The sequence below is a fragment of the Bombus huntii genome, chromosome 12 (assembly GCF_024542735.1).
Source record: "Bombus huntii isolate Logan2020A chromosome 12, iyBomHunt1.1, whole genome shotgun sequence".
NCBI lineage: Eukaryota > Metazoa > Arthropoda > Insecta > Hymenoptera > Apidae > Bombus > Bombus huntii.
This window is the reverse complement of record NC_066249.1, coordinates 11505232-11525128: the sequence shown is the minus strand read 5'-3', so window position 1 is coordinate 11525128 and position 19897 is coordinate 11505232. Positions and strand designations below refer to the sequence as shown.

General features: G+C 41.3%; 1 protein-coding gene across 5 annotated transcripts in view; it reads right to left on the bottom strand.

Annotated features, from left to right (window-relative positions):
- Positions 1-19897, bottom strand: part of LOC126871971 (homeobox protein homothorax) — a 503672-nt gene that overhangs the window by 24128 nt on the left and 459647 nt on the right. For all 5 annotated transcript variants that reach the window (XM_050631394.1, XM_050631392.1, XM_050631391.1 and 2 more), the window contains one exon: positions 9887-9945. In XM_050631394.1, the coding sequence (XP_050487351.1) occupies positions 9887-9945 (59 nt within the window). The remainder of the gene's footprint in view (positions 1-9886; positions 9946-19897) is intronic.

Here is a 19897-nt window from a genome sequence, read left to right as displayed (position 1 = left end):
TGGTGTCCAGCCACCGACAGAGAAAACGGAAAGAGACAAAAAGAGAGAAAAAGAGAATGAGAGAGAGAGAGAGGGAGAGAGAGAGGAAGAGAGAGAGAGAGAGAGAGAGAGCGAAAGAAAGAAGAAAATAAAGAAAAGAAAGAAGAGAACCTTCTTCACCATCCCCCTTCTCGACGAGTTAGCCAGATATAGAGTGGCGCGGAGATCGAACCGCACCGAACGGGGTGGAGAGAGAGACGGGACGGAAGAAGGGAACATAGAGAGCGTGGGCTGGGGTGTCTGGACCGCTCTCCCGAGATGGACACAGAGAATCGCCATTACAAATTGACAAGCTTGATTGATGGTCAGCGCGGAAGGGACGACGCCAGCCGATCCGCTGGCCGGGCGAGAAGAGGAGAGAGAACGAAGGATAGGCCGGGAAGAACGACGAGAAAAGGGGAATCGAATGTGCCAGGAGACCGAGGGGGTTGCGACGGGCCGAAGGGGATGCCGGCCAAGTGAGATGGAGTGGATGTAGTGAACGCGCGCGGCGGACTAAACTGGACTCCGCTTCGAGGGACCTTCTCTCTTTCCAACATCGGTCAGATAGCGTTCCGCGTGCAATAGGGAACGATAAGAGGACGGGGACAGGGGGCGCGTTATCAACCGAGACCTCTCAGCGAGTGCGTGACGAATGGTCCGCGAGCTGATTCGCAAGGGGCTGCTCTCGCGGACCGATCCGAATATTCGATGAACTACGCAGGATCTTTGATCGTACGAGTTTCGTTAAGGCGTTTCGATCGTTCGGCTCTAGGGGCTGAAGGTAAGGAAATGGGGTTGATGCAGTGGATAGATCCGACTGATATTCTTTGAATTTTCGCTGGACTTTGAAGAGAGTGTAAACTTGGTATATAACAAACGAAGTCACATCGAGTAATTTTCTGTGTATGTGTTTCAATTTTTTACTATCAGAATTGAAATAATTTTTTACGCCACGGATCCTGCATTTATGTGCAATAACAGAAATGTCTTCTCTAATTTGTATTTTGATTTGTGATCTTAAAATTTGAAACACTAATTTTCATTTAATCATCATTCATTCATTTTTAGTTTATACTAATTGTAAAAGGGAAAGAATTTGTTATTCTTCTGCTAATTCGTGAAATCATATTACAAAGCTATCACCCTGAAATGTGACCATAAAGTTTCTGTCTCGCAATAGTATCAAGCAATTAAAAGGATATTACACATACGTACATATATACGTACATCCCTCAGGAGATTAGAAAGATCATACATTAATATTACTTTCACATATCTAACGTTTGAATCTTACACGAACAAAAAACATCCTACCACGCTCCAGCCAGCGATCAACCACCCAAAGCGTCCGCACCAACCCTATCCGATTAGGATCAGGCCGTAACGCGATTACGTCGCACGCATGCGACCAGTCGAATTAAAAACAAGCCGGCCAATTAAACACTAATCGCCGGATGCGCTGCGGTGTCGAACCTGGAAGGGACATCGGCTATTAACAGTCGACGGTCACGGACGTTCGCTTGTCGATCTCTGACAGCATGGGAAAACGAACAGGCGATCGTAAACGACAATCGAGCTTCTGTGAAAGTGAGCGTAGAGAGGAAGCTGAAGACGTCGTGGAAAAAACGAAAGAGCGGAATCGTTCGGTTGGAACGGTTGGTGGAACAAAGACGGAAGACAGTCGACACGAAGCCGACCTTTCCCCGTGATCTATGGCTCTGAACTCCCATATTCTCGCGCTGACCCTTGGCTACCGAATGCTGAGAATAATAAGCAAACCCGGCAATTAAGATATCTTCGACTGAGTCGTCACGGCTAGCCGCTGATTCCTTTGCCCTTTTCTTGGCCATCGTTTCTCGGTACGCGTAAATCGAATGCGTCTCGTAAAATCGAACGCGGGCCCGGCCATGTTTATTGGGACTGCGGTGGCAGGCGATTCGCGATAAATCGCGCTTGTCGGGAACGACTGGCCGGAAATCGAGATTCTCCTGGTACTAGAGAACGCAAATTCTTGGAATTACTGAGAATTTCGTCCTTTTGATATCAAAACCTTTGGAAATGACAATCCAAGTTACCAAGATTCTAGCTGTGGGAACATTGCTGTCTCGTCTAATGTTTTTTGTTTAGAGCTTTGAAAATAAAAAATTTCTTAATTGTTGAGAATACAATTCTAGAAGAATTCTAGGGTTCTAGAAGCGTCATGGTTCTCGAAACTAGCCCCTTTAGTAAACGTTTATATTGGAAGTTAAAATTTTCGAAACAAACATTTTTTGGGTGACCAAAATTTCAGACAGCGTTGTTCTTTTAGCAAATGCTCACGTCTAAAGTCCCTTAATTACCATGCTTTTAGCCCTATGCTGCTATTTTAGCCAATAATTACACTGAAAATTTTGAAAATAAAGACTTTGTCAGTTATCAAAATTCTAATCTTCCATATATTACCTTCTTTTTACAAACGCCTCCATTGAAAGATTTAAGAGCATAGAACTTGCAAGTTATCAAGATTCTAATCTGAAACAGGTTGTTCTTTTAATCAAGGCTTGCGCTAAAAGCTTTGAAATACTCAAAGGAGAAAGAAATTTTCTCTTTCGATTAGTAGCACCCTAGTTTGCAAAGAGTGCAATTAATCATCGTCACCATAAAACTCCAATCTTGGAATTCCAATCGTAGGTAGGTGATGAAAAACACTCGACCGACTTCGTGCTATCAGAAACAGCTTGTTCAACAGCGGGAACGAAGGGAAACAACCGTTGGAAGGTTCGCGCGAGCTTGGCCGACGCCTTTTATCGCGGCATCGTTACGAAATGCACCGTACGGTCACAGCTTTACGGTACTTCGGGGCCGCTGTTACGTTTTTACTGCGTCGTTTCACGAGCACGCGAAGGGACCACGATTCTGGCTATGTTGCTTGCGCGTCGTTCGCGCGTTGGCGTCGGGACGTCAGGTTATTGGGCTAAAGGTAAAAGAACGCACGAGAAACATTCTACTATGAAACATAGTAGTTATTCGTGCCTATAAAACGATAAACGTTTCATTCAACCAGGAAGAGATGATCGAACTGAGTTTCAAATTCCTTAGAAGTAAACCAAGGGAAATTTTAGGAAATTTTTGTATCGCGAAATTCTTTTTGTGAATTGTGATAGTACGAATGAAGTAAATTATGATGCGAAAAGTTAATAACAAAAGAATACGTATTTAACAAATTGAACAATTTACGAACGTAATGTGTAGGTTTGTAGGTATAAAGAGTTGCAAGGTTTGTGTAGTCGATTGTTTCGTGATTAAGGGTTGCAAATCTCAGGTGATCTGGCGAAACACTCGTGAAACTAAGTTGCTTGATATTTATTTCCACAAGATCATAGATCACGTATGTGAGATTTATTCTAAATTTATCAATCACCAGTGGATTGGATTTGAGATTTTTTACTACGCAATTATGAAATACTATGAGTTATTACAATTTCATTTACTTTGTTTTAGCTATTACTAACCGTAAATATATTGTAGCGTTGATGGAATATTTTAAGAGGAGCAAGAACGCTGGTTTACATATCTCGTTACCGTTGCACGCTCATTTCTATAGCCGTCAGATTTTTGAAAACGTTGGTAGTTTATTACGAATGATCGGTGGTGTTTTCACGCGTTTCGCCGACACACGTTCCAATCAGCAGATTGTGGAGCTTTGATTCCGTAACGGCCCGTAATCGAATTCAATTTACACACTGACCATCCGATTTGAAAGTGTAATGTAATATTTTAGGAGGAAGTGCGCAGGGAGCAGAGGCGGAGGTCTCTCTGTTTTTGAACGATGCTCGCAACGTAGAATTCACTAATAGGAATTGGCGGCCGCGTTCCAAAAACACGCGGCACCCCTGGATCATAAAGCGACGTCGATACGCAGAAATTTTACATTGTTTCGCGTACAAATTGGATGGATTCTAAGAAGCGAGAAGGCAACCAGAATTATTGACAGAGCAACCACTGAATGGCGCGCTGTTAAACACAAGTTCCTTAGCGAGCGAGAACATCGCTTACAATTAGTTATGACTGCATCCGACTTTCAATCTTTACACACATATATATATACAATATATCAACTAAACTACAACTACATTTGTCTTCGATGAAACTGACATTAAATGTCAGTGTACTACTGTTCAGTGTACAGTGTTCCTATTATCAACAACTAATAAAGAGGAAATTTCCCCTACAACCCCAACAATTCGGTCTACATAATAGGATACTTAAACTTTAAAACCTTTCGTAGCTACAAAACTAAATAACTATCCACTTTATAGAAAGAATAAAACGTCCAATTTCCCCTTTATTCATCAGAAAATCCAAGCATCATCAACGGAAGAGATAGAATCTTGCAAAAAAGCTAAAAGGCACTTAGTGTAAGAAATCAGCAAACCATTCATTTCTACTGTGATCTTAAGGTTATTAAATGGTCCAGGCTGAGTTCATCGGCGATATCGTCCGGATCTAGTCTGTAGCTCGAAATTAGTGTAAAATTAGCCGTGCTCACGCACGCCTGCTATGGCAGTAAAGGCATTCGTGCGGTTTTAACGCTACCGCCCTCCTAATACCAGCCGTAAAACCGCGATCCCTTTTAAATCCTTCCCCATTCGATGGTGAGCACGATACACGGACGAACAGCCACTCGAACTATAAAGTATAAAGCCACGACGCATCGTTTTACGACGTACAAGCTGCCTCCGTGTCTCCCCGAATCCGGATTCTATTAGGTTTATATTGTACCCTCCTTGCGATCAAAGAGACACGCGTTGGGGATTTCCTTGCTCGAATGAGTATAAGGGCATGAGAGCCTGTTACTTGGAAAATTGCCTTTTTCTGCTGTGTTTAGCGATGGGAAATAAGGTTCCAATCGGAGGAAGTTTAAAATCGCCATAAGCAGATTTGAATTATTTACTCGAAGGATTACTTTGATTGGTATACTTTGTCATACATGACATTTGTTCTATTCATTATGTATGTATCCTATTGTGTTCTGTTGTATATATTCCATTTACTATGTATGTATTATATCATAATTATGTGAAATATGCAGGTGTAATAATAGAGCTATAAATAACCTGTTAACCAGAGAAGAATTTAATTTATCACTCGGTAGCCCATCCCTTGGACATAACAATTTCTTGAGATGGATCGTCTTTTACAAGGATTAAAACCAATCTAAATAAGATTAGTTTGCTAACTTGTAACTCCATAAGTCCAGCAATTTCTAATTAAAGAACAATCCGGCTAACAGGTTAACTGAAGCGGATAACCGATTTCCTAGCCATTCATATCTGTCAACCTAGTGTTTAACTTTCACCACAGAATGCTCCGAGTCTTCATAAACGCCCAAGAAAAACGCCATTACCCCGATACAAACTCGGTTCTCAGTAAAACCGACAAATCGTATCCGCTCATCAATATCTTAACCAACCATCGCCAGCCACGACAAGCATCCTCCAATCATCCTTATTATCATCAGTCCTCCAACCAAACCAAACACGTTCTCTTGCAACTGCAAACTAGAACAAGAACCGCGCGCGATCTTCATCATCAGCTTTATTCCTCTGGATTCACACGTTGCAATGAATCGTTATCGAGGCAGAAGCGAAGCATGAAATCACTGATTGCGCCGGTTCCATCGTTATCGCGGGGCAAGAACGTGGCCATAGCCAGGAAACGAGAATGTTTGCGCGACGAGGATGGAAGCTGGGAATAATAACAATGGGCCGCGGGCCACGCGAAGTCAATGCGGAGCAGCTGCGATTCGCGTAATGAAAGTATGATTGATGATCGAGTCGACGCGCGTCATTAGCTCGACACGAAGAAGCGCGACGACGCGGAGGATGCTAACAGTCTACCTCTTTCGAGACCTTTCTCTCGTCCCATCCGGGGAGATGTTGCAGCCATGTCGCCGTGAAACGTGTTCTGAATTAGCGATCTGGCCTAATATAATTCGAACGAGCTCGACGTTCATCCCTCAGCTCCGAGTATTCTTTTACCGCGACGGACGTAATAGTCCCTGATAAAAGAACGTGGGAGACAAATGGGCACCAGAGCAGCGGTTCTTTCGAACAGTTGAAAGGTAGCTACTAATTTATAGTGACGAATAAGAAGGAAAAACACAAGCATTAAAACCATCTTATTATCTGCAAATACATATCACAAATGTAATATAAATCCATCCTGTTATGTGTACAATGTACAGCGTAAAGAGAAACGAAGTAGAATACGTAAGTAGTACGAAACAGTACAGTAAGTAGACAGTAAACGAAAGAAAACAGGCATTAAAATCATCTTATTACCTGTAAACACAGATTTTACATAAATCCACGCTATTAAATCCGTAATCCGTAAAATGAATTAATATATAAAATATAAATCATATAGAGATATGATCAGTGTATTTGATATATCAATCAGAAAAAGAAATATGGATTACGGTTGTTAACTAAAGCGAACAATACAAATCGTATCTCAAAGCCATCTCGATCCGCAAATAATTAATGAACAGTGAAGAGCGTCCACGCAAATTGCAGAGACAATTTTCGATTCGGGGTTTGGAAATAAAACGTCTCAGCCAGCGACCAAGGTTGAAAACCGACGAAGGCTCGAAAGTTGGACGATCCACGGGGGATCAGCAGCATTTGAAAGACACATTCATCTCGCTTCCGTTGGAGCAAAATCTGCCCAGGGGCCTAATGCTTCGGCTATTAAGGTTTAATGGACTGCTGATCGTCTAGAAGCCAAGAGGGAGAACGAACGATGCCAGGATCGAATCCCGGAGGAATCGGAAAAATGGATGAGAACGAGGGCGAATTGCACGTGATCTTGCGAATATTTCTTTCACAAGAAAAGAGTCGAAGCTTCGCCCACCTTTAGAAATATTTCCTGGTCTCTGTGTTTGGTCGAATGGTCCGCAAAATTCACGTGTAACGACATCAATTTCAATTCGAGAGGCAAAGCTCTTTGGGAAGAGACTGAGAGAAACGTTGGTACACGCAAAGGAAAAGGGGTTGCGAAGTGGCCCGTGATCAGGATTGACTCGGGATGACAATCTAACCGTACACGGGTTTCCACTTTACTCTTGATACGGACTGCGACATTTCGGCTCGTTAGTTCCCTCTACCACCGCTCTTTCTCGAACTGGAATTACCCTGACGGTGCACGCATGCTCGCTCTCTAACTGTCGCGATTTGCTAGCGTAACATGCTCCTAGCTGGCCAACGATATTCCCAAGTTAGGAGAGTAGGACTCGATAAACGGACGTGGCTTTTGATTTTGAGAGAAATATATTGGATTTGAATGAAATCGTGTGGTGCCTTCTAGAATTTGTTGACGGCGACAGTGACTTTTTCATTCAAAGTAGATAATGAAATGTTATTGGTAAAACATTCTTAATTTAAGAGCGGATAAGTTGAATAAATATTAATTAATAATTTAGTTCCAGATATAATAATGTAATAAGAATTAGAATTTAGAATTTCTTAAAGATATCAATGATTTTTTTACAAAAAAAAAAAATATTAGAAGCATGATAAGCTTATGGTATGAAATATAGGTATAAAAAGAATCGTTTTCGTTATATTTTGTCGCGAACAGATTTTTCTATCTTAACTACAATCCAATGATTTCGTAATGCTATCCAAGCAAACTAACTCACTTGCGAAACACAGGAGAAAGCTTCCGAGAAGGCAAACTCGGGGCTGGAGCAAACAACCCGTAACTCAGTGAGTGTTTATGAGCGAGTCAGTCGTAAAAATACTCGCTGTATCGAGCATTCTCTCTCGTTTCGAGCGTTTAACCGAGAGAAACAACCCCGATCGCCGGCAGGTTAGCTCATCTACGACGAAACAAAGAAACGTAACGAGAGGAAGGTCGAAAAAGACGCGGTTTGGGATTGAGTCGAGGGGTGAGAGGCATGTTGACTGCTCGTAAAACCCGGTCTGATCACCGCTACCAATTATCCCGCCGTTATCCGAACGTTATCCGAAACGTTATCCACCTTTTGCCCGACCAGGGCCCTCACGAAACAGCCCTCTCCGCCATCATCCGAATCACTAGGCGAACCCTTGAACCCCTAGAGGAGAGGTCCACAGAACGAAGAGAGCGACGCTACTTCCACGATCCCCAATATCGGGCTAGGTAACCGTTGTTGTCGCCTTTTACTGCAAACGAAGTGATTCCCTCCTCGTAAACGCGACGTCTTTACAGATTACACGGCCCGGAAACCGGAGGTTCCTTGTTTTTCTTTCTCCCTCCTATCGTGTTTCGCTGCTCTTTCCCGCTGCTTGAGTATCAAGGGAAATTTTCGAATACGCTATTAACCCTCTATATTTACAATACGAGTAGAATTTTCTTTTCTTTTCTACTTTTCTCTTTCCTTATTAGAGATAAGAATCAGGACTTATATATATTTCAGGATTTTAGTATTAGTAGAATTGTAATAAAGTACAATATTATAGTGGAAAACAAATAAAATAAAGTATAAAATAAAGTATATAGAAGTAAGAAAATATGTAACTTTAAATTTCCTGAAATATAAAAATTAAATTTTCTTAAGCATTTTCGCAACAAACTTCCTTCATTTGGTACTTTAAATACCGAATGCCTGGATATTAAATATTTATTTTAAAAGAAACTCTGCGCCAAATATTATATACTTGCTAACTAAATTTTCTAAAATAAATTATTCTCCTATACTTTCATCGTGTTGTCTAATTTCCTGTAACATTTTTCTTTCGAATAATAAATTCTCGATTATTAAATTTCTAGGTCAAAGAAATGCTACTTAAACAAAAAATTAAGAATATTTCGCAAAGCAAAATTAAGGAAGAGAATTCGTGTTTTGTGATGTGCATCAACTCGATTAAGATTGAATTCGTTTCTGCAGGGGAAAAATGACAAAGTGCAGAGATCGAATTCGAAGTCGGAACGTTAACGAGACAGAAAATAGAGAGGTCGGACGAAGTACACGATTACGATCGACGATAATCGAGTCACGAGGAATAATTGCCTTCCGCCAAAGAAACAAAACGAGCTACCGGTTAATACAGTTAAAATTGTTCGTTTATTGATAAATGATCAAAGTGCTTGGAAACGCGAATACTTCCGAGCAGCCGAAAAATACATAAATCGCACGGACAACACGTCGCGGTCAATTCTTCGCCAAATTATGAAAGAAGAGATGAATTAACGGGCAACGTGATTGTCAGTTCTCAAATACAGTTCCTCATGAATATCTAGAATCGATGTTATATGTAAAAAAAATACATCAATCTAATCATAAATCTAATCATATGTCAAATAACTGTCAGCTTGAAGTAATAAAAATGTGTTAACAAAGATATCTAATTATAGAAAAGGGGAGTATAATTGATTAACTATTTAACTAAAAAGATTTTTCTAATAATCAATAGATCATATTTTTCTTAAAAGTACTCTAAGAAATTATGCTAGAAGAAGAAATAAAATATTGCATATAATATAATCATTTGCTGTGATATAGAGATTAAAGAATATTATAAATCATATAATAAAGAGCAACATTACTTTATGAAATTATAACATCTACGTTAAACAACATAATAGGTAAAGCAATGATTCTAATGGAACGATCTTAGGTTAATAAGAGATATCGAATTCGACGAGCCCTTGTAACTAGGTTTCCTTCGTTACAACACATCGATCTACGTCAAGCGATAAGGACCAGGAGTGTAACCCTCGTGATAAGCCGGATAAACGTATCCGTGATGCATACCCGGCACAGGTGACATGAAATTATACGCATCTTCGGTCTTGTATGTATGTGTGTAAGGGTCTGTTGACAGAATTGGGCTCGTCTTACCGGCTCGATTGCTCTGGTCGATCATGGGCTGGACGATTCTACGCCTCGCATTGATGAACCTGTAACAAAAGAAATGTACCAATTAGAAATGGAATGTAGAATCTTTAGATATTCGATAATTCTATTTAAAAATATTTCTTCTTCTATTTAATCAGTTGTCTTAAGGCTTCCTTAGTGGTTATGTAAATTTTGTGTTAGTTATTTATTGCTATAAAATCATATCATGGAAAATATAAAAACATTATGATTTATATTTATAATTTTATAATTATGTTTGTAATACACATTGAAAAATTGCAGGTCAAGATGCAGATGAGATTTATAAATATTATTAGAGATGTATCGTATTTTTGTTGAATCAATACCATTAGATATGGCGTTGACTATGAAATATCATAAAAGTTAAATATATATTTAATGAAGAAACATTTATAGAAACAGCTGAGTGCAAGGCTCGTCATACAGAAAAGAGTGTCTATTTTAATTATCCCTTCGATATACGTATGAGTCACTCAGAAGGGAACCGAACAATTCTACTTTCTGTAAAAGTTCTTAATTTCAGTAGCAAAATATAGATCAGAAATATGATCAACTTTTTCCATTTTCGTTAACTCCGACAAGAAAATCAACAGTTTCAAATAATTTCATTTTTATAACCTCGAAACCCATTTCTACATTTCCAAACAAGATCTAAGAACATTTGTCAATTTATCTACCACGTTAAATGCGAACTATACATTAGCTTGCTGAAGAAAAATAGCCTCAAATAAATCGGTAATGCCACCAATCAGCGTCTAACGTCGGTCATTTAGCTGCTTACGGATCTCCCCGTAGCAGCGTCCTTGGCAAGAAATCTATTCCGGTAATCAGAGATAACGATAACAGTCAGGTAGCCAGACGTATTCATGACTCATTATGTAGATCAGTGGATCATGGGCAGCGGGCATTAGGCGATCGGCGTGATAAGGTCGAAAGCTCGGTCAGAACGCGCATACGTACGTCGATGTATCGTTCATCTCAATTTGGCCGGCCGGGGCGGTTACCGTCGATATTTCATCGGCGTAAGGTCGGTAATTGTCGGACGTAATTTCCGGCCGAATCGTGTATGTTAATTTGACGAAGTGGCCGAGCGAAATGCACGCCCGAAAGAGAACTACAGGTGCGCGCCGCAATGACCGGAATCGAACTGTCCTCGTTCCATCGATCACATTTCGCCCTATATCTATCTTCTGTACGAAATTCTTGTTTTCTTTTTCAGAAAGTAAAGTTTTTTTTGGAAATACAGACCAACAAATAGCTTGTATAAAAAGACTGACAAATGGATGTAACTTCTGATTGCAAAGACAAAGCTTAAAATTTGTACAAATCTTTAAAATGCAAATCTTTTGTATCGAACTGTTCCAATTCCAATGATCATAATTTTTTCGCTTCTACCGTCCTTTTATAATTCTTGTGTACTTTTAGAGAAGAAAGTAGTGGGAGAACATACAGTAATAAGTTTCTCGTATAGAATAATGAAAATTACAGGTGGATACAATTGTTCATTGCAAACTGCAAGACAGTTAATTAGATTAATCTAGGTCAATTCATCACGATTCTCTTGTTTTTATCATTCGTTAAAAATTATAGATCTTCATAGTAAAAAATCGGAAGTGGATTAGATTTTTACCCATATCTATGGACGAGATATCTCGCGTATTACCATTTCCCTCATTATGACGTATGACGAACGTATCGCAAGATACCTCGCCAAAAAAGTGACACAGTTTAATTCCTTTCCACGATTTAATTAACAATCACATCCATCAATTGTCCAAAACGCTTCGTAAAACACGTCCTCTCAGGATCATTTGTGTAAATCCTGACTAAATTTTTCAAAAAAGATCCTAGAGGAGTATATTCTCCTCTCCATCGCTTCGCGACCTATTATCTGGCTAACAACGAAGAAAAAGGAGGCGGTGTGTTGTCGGCGGAAGACGGAGCAGCCGGGGCCGACAAGAAGAGAGAACTCCCGGGATCCTCGATACGTCATTAGCCACGGTGAAGGAGCTTCCATGCGAGCGCTTTCCAAACAATAGATCTGCGGTCTATTTCGAGTTTGGTAGAGGTCCAACCTGAGAGGGAGGTTGCTGCAGGCCACGAAGAGGGAAACGAGAAAGAGAGGGAGGGCGCGACGGAGAAAGGAAGACAGGCGAAAGGGCGTACGTCAGCCGACGTCAGCGTCGCGGCGCCCTAATGGGCGCAGACGCCGGAAGTGATTGGGTTTCTGCTCGACTGACTCGGGAGCACACCCCTCCTCCCTCTCTCATCGTGGAAAACCATGGTTCCGATGGGCGAGAAGAGGGATGAGCGAGAGAGGAGGAACGCGGTGGCAGCTGCAGCCCCTCTTGTTTCGCGTCGCATCTTTCTTGTTCGGTCTCACGCCTGGCCGGCTCCCTGTCCGGAGACTTATGAATAATAATTATTAAACTCTAACGCTCGACGCAGCTCAGCCAGTTGCGAGTGGCCGGTCCGACCGGCACGAAACTCGCGCGTAAGTCAACAACGGAGATTTCCGGTTCAATTAGAAGGAATTGGAGAGCTGCACGGTTGGACGAGTGTCGATGGTATGCGCGTGGATACTATTAAATAGAACAGATCCGCACATTGCATACTTTACTACAGAAAAGAAATTCTTTGAAGAAGTAAAAGATTCTTGAAACAAACTGCTAAGAAAAATCAAAACCTGACACTTTAGAGTGAATGACAATGCGCGAAACGCCATGAAAGCTTTCAAGATAAGAGAAATCTAGATCGATTTTAATAGCGAATATATCGCGTACTACTGTGACTATTTAATCTTCCTCCGAGTTCCTTCAGTACTAAAGAAAGAAATGATAGGGTTGACACCCTCTTAAAACAAACGACAAGTGGACACGAAACACAGATCGTCGATAGAGCACAGTATAGCGTACTTGGAACGGAGAGCAGCGGGTGTGTAAACGCGCGGGAGGATCGTAACACCGACTACCCACAAAGTCAAGGCCTCGGCTATCGTTGGATGAAAGAGTATCCCTGCTTGTATAAACCGAGGGCCCCTTTCCAGCCCCCAAATACTCCTAAACGCCTCTGGTTCCCCTTTGGCGGCGTAGGCAGCGTGTCACAGCCAGCTGACTACTGCCGCCAACCCCCGCGTCACCCTCCTGGCAACCATCCCCGTGGCTGAAATATCGCCCGAACAATGGCGCACAGCCCCTAGTCAAAGAAGAACAGAGGCGGAGAAGAGAGAGAGTTAGAAAAGGGACGGAAGCAGTGGCAACTGCCCAACCTTTTCCCTCTCTTTCTTTCTTTCGTTCTTCGATGTGTGGGAGGGGGTTGGAAACCGGTAAAAATATCTTCGCCACCGGAAAACTTAAGCTCACCGCACATAGAACGGACAGGATGAAATTTTACAGTTGAGGTAGCGGCTGGCAAACGGTACTGTCATCCCTCGACCCTCCGGCGGCCTCATCGCGGGGTTGGTTTCGCGAATTGTCCGTTAACTCTTCGTTGGTCAGCTTAGATCTCTTGTTTTCACGAAAATAGTGGAGTTTTAGTTAAGCGTCTGATGTTTCAGGATAGTACGAGTGAAGTTTATCTTTTTATAGAATTCTATAGGCTATGGTTAAATAAATATTACTGAAAGTTCTTCTTTAACTGTGTACGTTATTCGGACCTCTAATTTTCTTTTTTAGAAGTTCTTTATTTATGGATTCTTTATTTTTTGAATTTTTTCTAACCTAAATTTTATTACAAACAACCAACTAAAACTTGAAAATTGATTCGCCTTCAACAACTTCTTTATTCTACAGTTACAGGAGCTTCCAATTAAGGGCTGATCTAGTTTACGGCTTGATAACTGCTAACTAAGACGTTTAACAAAATTTTACGATAGACACTAAAAATCTACAATAAAATAAACCATTCCATTTATTCCAATAAATTCCAGCACCTCCAGACACATCAGAGGGCATCATCGTGCAGTTGATCGACAGATAGGAAATTAGTTTTTACGATTATTATCGCGATCGAGGAGGCGCGAGAAAAAAGCGAGCGCGATTAAAACGGTTTCGCTAGTATTTTCGCGGGAAAGCATCGCGAGCGGTGATGCACTTTTTACGGGTTTGTTATCGTGGACGATCGTAATGGCCCGGTAAAATTATCGGTTTACGACGCGCAGGATTCACGCCGTGTTCGGCTCGCGACGCGGCAAAGGGAGAGGCATATTGCGTCGTGCCAACCCCCGTGGGATGACAAAACACTTTTCACCGCGCCCTCGTCGCCGCTTTCAGGATTTTAATGCAGTTTTGATTATGAAGCCGAAGGGATGAGGTGGGGGGCATCTCGGTTTCGCGGCGTGAAACAAACCCCCGTCACGCGAGGGGTGAAAAGAGCCCGGCTCTCGCCGCCTCGTCATCGTTCCGGAAACGAATTTGAATTTTTCATGGAACACCGTGCCCTCTCTCTGTCTTTCTACGCGTCGAAGACGCTTTAATAAATGCGTTTAACGAACCCTCCTCAATCGAGTATATCCGAGGGATGGTTTTAGTTTTTCTGGAAATTCGAATTGATGGGAGAATTAAATTCTTATACTTGAATAAATATTATTTATATTTGAATAGAATGGAATTACTAAGTATTTCCATGAGTATAATGCGAGTGTTTTAAAAGTAGAAAGAATTTAGGTATCTACACCGGAAACATGAATTAAAGAAGTGCAAAGAGGGTTGAAATGAAATAATAAATTCGTAAATTGCAATCTTTTACCATTATGAGAATCTTTATACATCTACAGGAAAATGTATAAAAATTCATAAAAAATGTTCATTATAATATTGTAATACTCTACTTATTAAAGTACTCACTAGTACACACAAGTACTAGTAAAACAGTAAAGTACAATAGGAAATTCAACAAATTTCTATTCTTCTATGTTTCTCTTTTTTAATATGCCCATGAAAATATAAATTTGCGCAATAAATATATAAATAAACGTTCGCAATTTATATTGATCATCTTATATGTAAAATAATTTTACTAAGTAATCAACCTCTGAAAAGTGCATAATCCGACATCGTTTGAAGTCAATTGACGAATCGCTGATGCTCGATGGCGAGGCTTAAGTTCATCGTTACGTTTTTATACGAGTAGGGAGAGAGGTAAGAACATATGACACGGTTCTGCCATGGAAAAAGATATAAAAGCCAGAGTTACGAGAGGGTGTCTCCCGCATGACCTTCCAGCGCCGTGACGAAATTTAGTACGCTCCAAACGCATACATGAATAATGCTCGAATTTGCTTATACGCCGCGTGGATTCGATTCGTACGGTTTCATGGGCATCTACCGTCGTCGTGAGTATCGAGCGAATCGTCGGCCATTTGCGCGTCGACTTTCGGCAAGAAACGGCACCGTCATCAAAGCGAATTGCGGAAATGAAGTAACTTCCCTTCTTGGATGAATAATCTTCTAGAAGCGAATGCTCAGAATGCGGAAAACCTTTGCAGAGAATGTATTCAAGCAGACTTTACTTTCACAAACAAAATATGTTTCCTGCTTTATTATTAATTTATTCGGCTTCTTTCTGATATGAAAGAAATTTTTCTAGAATAACGTATAAATATACGTACAAAGTATTGTATTTCTCCCTGCGTGACATTCTTCTTCATATACAACACTCGAAAGTCTTGGAACATGTGTCATATTCGTTTCACAATTAGAAAGAAAGATATATCATCCAATTTTGAAGTTTACACATCAATAAAAAAATTACTAAACAATTTTCCAAAAAATGTATCGAATCTAAATAATTTATATTAAATAACAGTAAAAAGCGGAAGCTATCGTTCTTTATAGCGTAAGCGTTCTTTATAGTTCGTGCTTTATACTTCTCATTTACCTCGTACATGTTTTCTATTTTAGTCGTAAGAACCAATATTATCCGGTTGAAAAATTTCCCGACTTTCATCTCATCAAACAAACCCGTACTATCGAGAGTTTCTCAACGGCGGTCGAATTCGTTTCGCGATGTGGTAGAACAGCGGTGGTAACGATGATTACTGTCGCGCTGGCAACATTTACTCTCCGGCGGCGCTCGCAATTATCGGAGAGCTTCCATTAGTTAACTGCAGTCGATACGCGGCGGTGCACTGGGGTCCTCGCATCAAAACATCATTACTGCACGGACACGAGAACGCGCGATAGTCAGGCCAGCCAGCGAACGAGCTGGTATTGGTAATCAATTTCGCTGCTGTACAGAGAACCGCGGACTAATGCGACGCGAACGGCGAGCTTTCGCATTAGCGAGGCTCGAACAGCCGTCCCCGTGATCATTGCCCATTAGAGAATGAATCGAATCGCCTATCGAGCACCGCGGAAGCTTCCCGTTGATTTCCCGAAGAACCGTTCCTTCGAGTGGTTCGATAGATACAAATCTCGTATATGTTTTTCATGTTTCTACAGATTACGATTGGTTGAGACTTAATTCTTCGTAGTTATTTTTAAGGAAGTTATTAGAACTTGCGAAAATAAGAATATTCTTAAGCTTTATAGAAATATTATTATATGTGCTACTTAGAAGATTAAATGATTAGAGAACTCCATTTTCTGAAGATTTCCTTAATACTTTCGACCATTCAGAAATTAAACGATTAATGCAGGTACAGTCTACTAATCTAATTTCTGTATAACTCACATCTACTATAAGATTTGTAACCTCAATATGATTTATTTTTGGAGAATTTATCTATAATCTTCATAGTATCTCTATCTATACCTATATCTATAGTTCTGTATCTAGTGAACACATAGTCAGGCATTTCATTAATACGAAGTTTCATATTTCTTGATAAAGTATTTTCAAAACATAATAAATCAACTAAAGATTGCATCGACACGTCGATTAAATCCGATTGCAAAAGCTTAGTACTTTGCAGAAAAACTCGAAGCCTAGGGTCACAAAACGCCAACGAGAAAGAAAAACGGAGGTGACGGTGAAAAGATCGTCGAGCCGCCAATATCCAAGCGTTGCGAGCGATAGAGTCATAAAGCAGGCTCTTCCACGTCGAATTTTTATGCGGCCATTGGAATCGCATGCCTTTCAGGACAATTTTGTTGCACCGGCGAGAAAGAAGGAGCGTGCGAGCCTAGCACGGAGGACATACCAAGCCGATGGTTGTAAATCCAGACGCTCATAAGCCGGCGATGCCAACCGCTGCATTTACGATCGATAAAATCATTTTATCCGAATATAATGCGCGCTCGATTCGCGCGCCATACCTCTCTGCCTCCACCTCCTCCGACCTTCTTTTCTTCTCGCTCTTTCGACGCTCTTCTTCTTCCAATCCTCTTTTTTCCGTATCTCTTTCTCCCATTCCCTACCGCCTATCCCTTTTTCTCCTCGTCGCATCTCTTGTTGGCTCTTTTTCGATCGCGATCGCGATTTCATTGTGATGCATTCGAGCGATCGGTTCGCGCCGCCGGGACCCCGAATCCTCGTTTTCTAACCCACACCCTTTGACTCTCGCCTTTTCTCTGTTCCCCATTCGGACAGCACTCGCGATACATAATTCCCGTTCGACAAATTCAATGAGCATTGTAGACCGTGAGCATCCTTCCAGCGTGTAATCGGGTTTCCTGGCGGTGTTGCGGCCAAAATCGCGGCAGTGCCGCCCCCGTGCCTCCGCCGAATTTAGGGGTTGGCCCGCGTGGCCACATCGAAAATTTGTATCCAAGCGCCTGCCGCGCCATCCCCGATTTTATCAATACTTTATGATCTGTTTAGCGGCCGATACTCACGCCCACGGATATTGAAAAACTCGCCTCCCTCTGTGCGAGCTAAACGGAATCGATCCACGCTGCTTTTCGCCTTGCTCGCTGGTGTTTAAACTGTGGATACACATTCGATATGCCGTTGATACTCATGTGACTCGCTACTTTCTGACGAGTAGTTTTGTGCTATTTCGTAGATAAATTATAGCTACGTGTACGAAACTCTGGTAATTTTACAAAGCAATATTTGTAACGTGTGGACTGAGGATTTTATATGCATACCAGAAGAACAGGTTCCTTTTTACTATTTTCTTCATTTTGATGTTACTCGAGCAACTTGTATAGATTCTTAAATATAAGTTTCCTGAAGGTAGATGATAAACCAAATAATTAGACAAACCATTAAGCGACGAATCATTTTCGAAATGTTATCATTTTAAAAATGAAAAGACAGGTTTGGTAACACGGAATCGATTATTGAGATTTAGGGTTGCTTCGCAAGAAGCTACATCAGGAACTTAATGAAACAAGACCTGAGCCTCTTGCACATTTAAAAGTCACAGATGACAATTATTAATATTAACCAATTTTCTCCCTAACAACAGCAAGTTTAATATTAAAACAAGGAAAATTGTACCTATTAGTTCTACGATATAATTTACCCTCTTAAGTGCCTGAAATACTAAAATCGGTAATAGAAATTTTTAACCTACAATTTGTCATTTATTAATTCACTAATATTATTAGTTGCTAGTTATCAACGTGAATGAGAAATGTGATATTAATCTACTTCCCGCGAAAACAGTAAAAACAAGCAACGCATAAAAGAAATAAAGTGAAAAATAAAAATAGTGAAACAAAAAGTGAGGGAACGGTGGCGTAAAAGATGGGAAGGAAAAAATGCGCGGGCCGAATTTCTGGTGGCTCGAGGGGGTTGTGGGGGTCGCGGCGCTGTGCCGGCCGGCTATGAGCGCGCAACGAGCGCGCGCGGCGATCGCGCGTATCGGATACGCGTAGACAGGTTATGTGTGTCAACAAAGCGATTTAACACGCGACGTGTCACTGATAGCTCCCGCCGCTCGTTGCCACTGCAGCCGCACGGCCGCGTCGCATCGACGTGTGCAGCTCGGCTGCGTTTAATCTATGGCCGTGGCGCAACGCTTTTTCGGAAAATTCCGACCTCCGTGGCGAACACCACCCGTCCGCCCCCGACCATCCACCCCCGTGGTTCTGCACCCCTCACCTCCGTGCCGCGGCCCGTGACCGGTTCGGTTCCCTCTCAGCCGCCCCGCCAGTGGAATTTATATAATTGTTTTGCCGGGGTCGCCACTAAATCGTGTTCCGAAGCGCGATAGCGCCGGCGCGTCGTTTCGCGCTGATGTTGATGGGCGGTTCGACGATCCCGCCAATAAAAGGATCCGGAAAAATGTTCGACGTCCGACGCGACTCGCCTGCCCGATTTTCGCCGCTCTTCCGCTGACTTTTAACGTACGATCGATTTTCCTGCTTTTACAAACGAACTGTTCTTTTTTTTTTTGTTTCTTTTTTTCTTTTTTAGAGCTGTGTTTCGTTGGTTTTTTTCGGTTCAGAGGGGATCAGGCTAGTCTCAAGTGATTGAAAAGAGCGTAGCGAGGTTATTGAATGGAATGGAGCCGTTTTTGGTGATGCTGCTTTTAGGGATTTGTAGCTGAGGCAGGATTTTGACATGCTAAATTTGATATCTTGTATTTTTGGCTGTAATAGACATTGCACTATATTAGACAGGAAAATTTGGTAATATTTATTTACTGAGATGAGAAGGATGAGACTTGAGATTTCTCGTCGTCACATCTAATTACATATTAATTCACTATAAATTTACTATCATTGTTATCTACGTGAATAACGGATCAATCACAATATCCCACACTTCATAATCCACGAACTTTATCAACCCCTAAGGGACCCTGTTTATTAAAGAAAAGAAAAAGAAGAATTTGCATAGCCTACAAAATTTTTGAACATCCTATACGAATTCTCTAATATAAATGTAATATAAATTATCAAAATCATCAATGTGTCCAATTACATCCAAACTAATGTACTTATGATTTTAAGAATACATTCGAAGAGCAGCATCGAAACTCTGAACCATCGTCAATAGAACATCGTGGCAGAGAAACGTCGAGCCAGGTTGTCGCCATTTCAAGCCCTTTGAGGGCAAGCCTGTTCAGTTCGCGGAAGC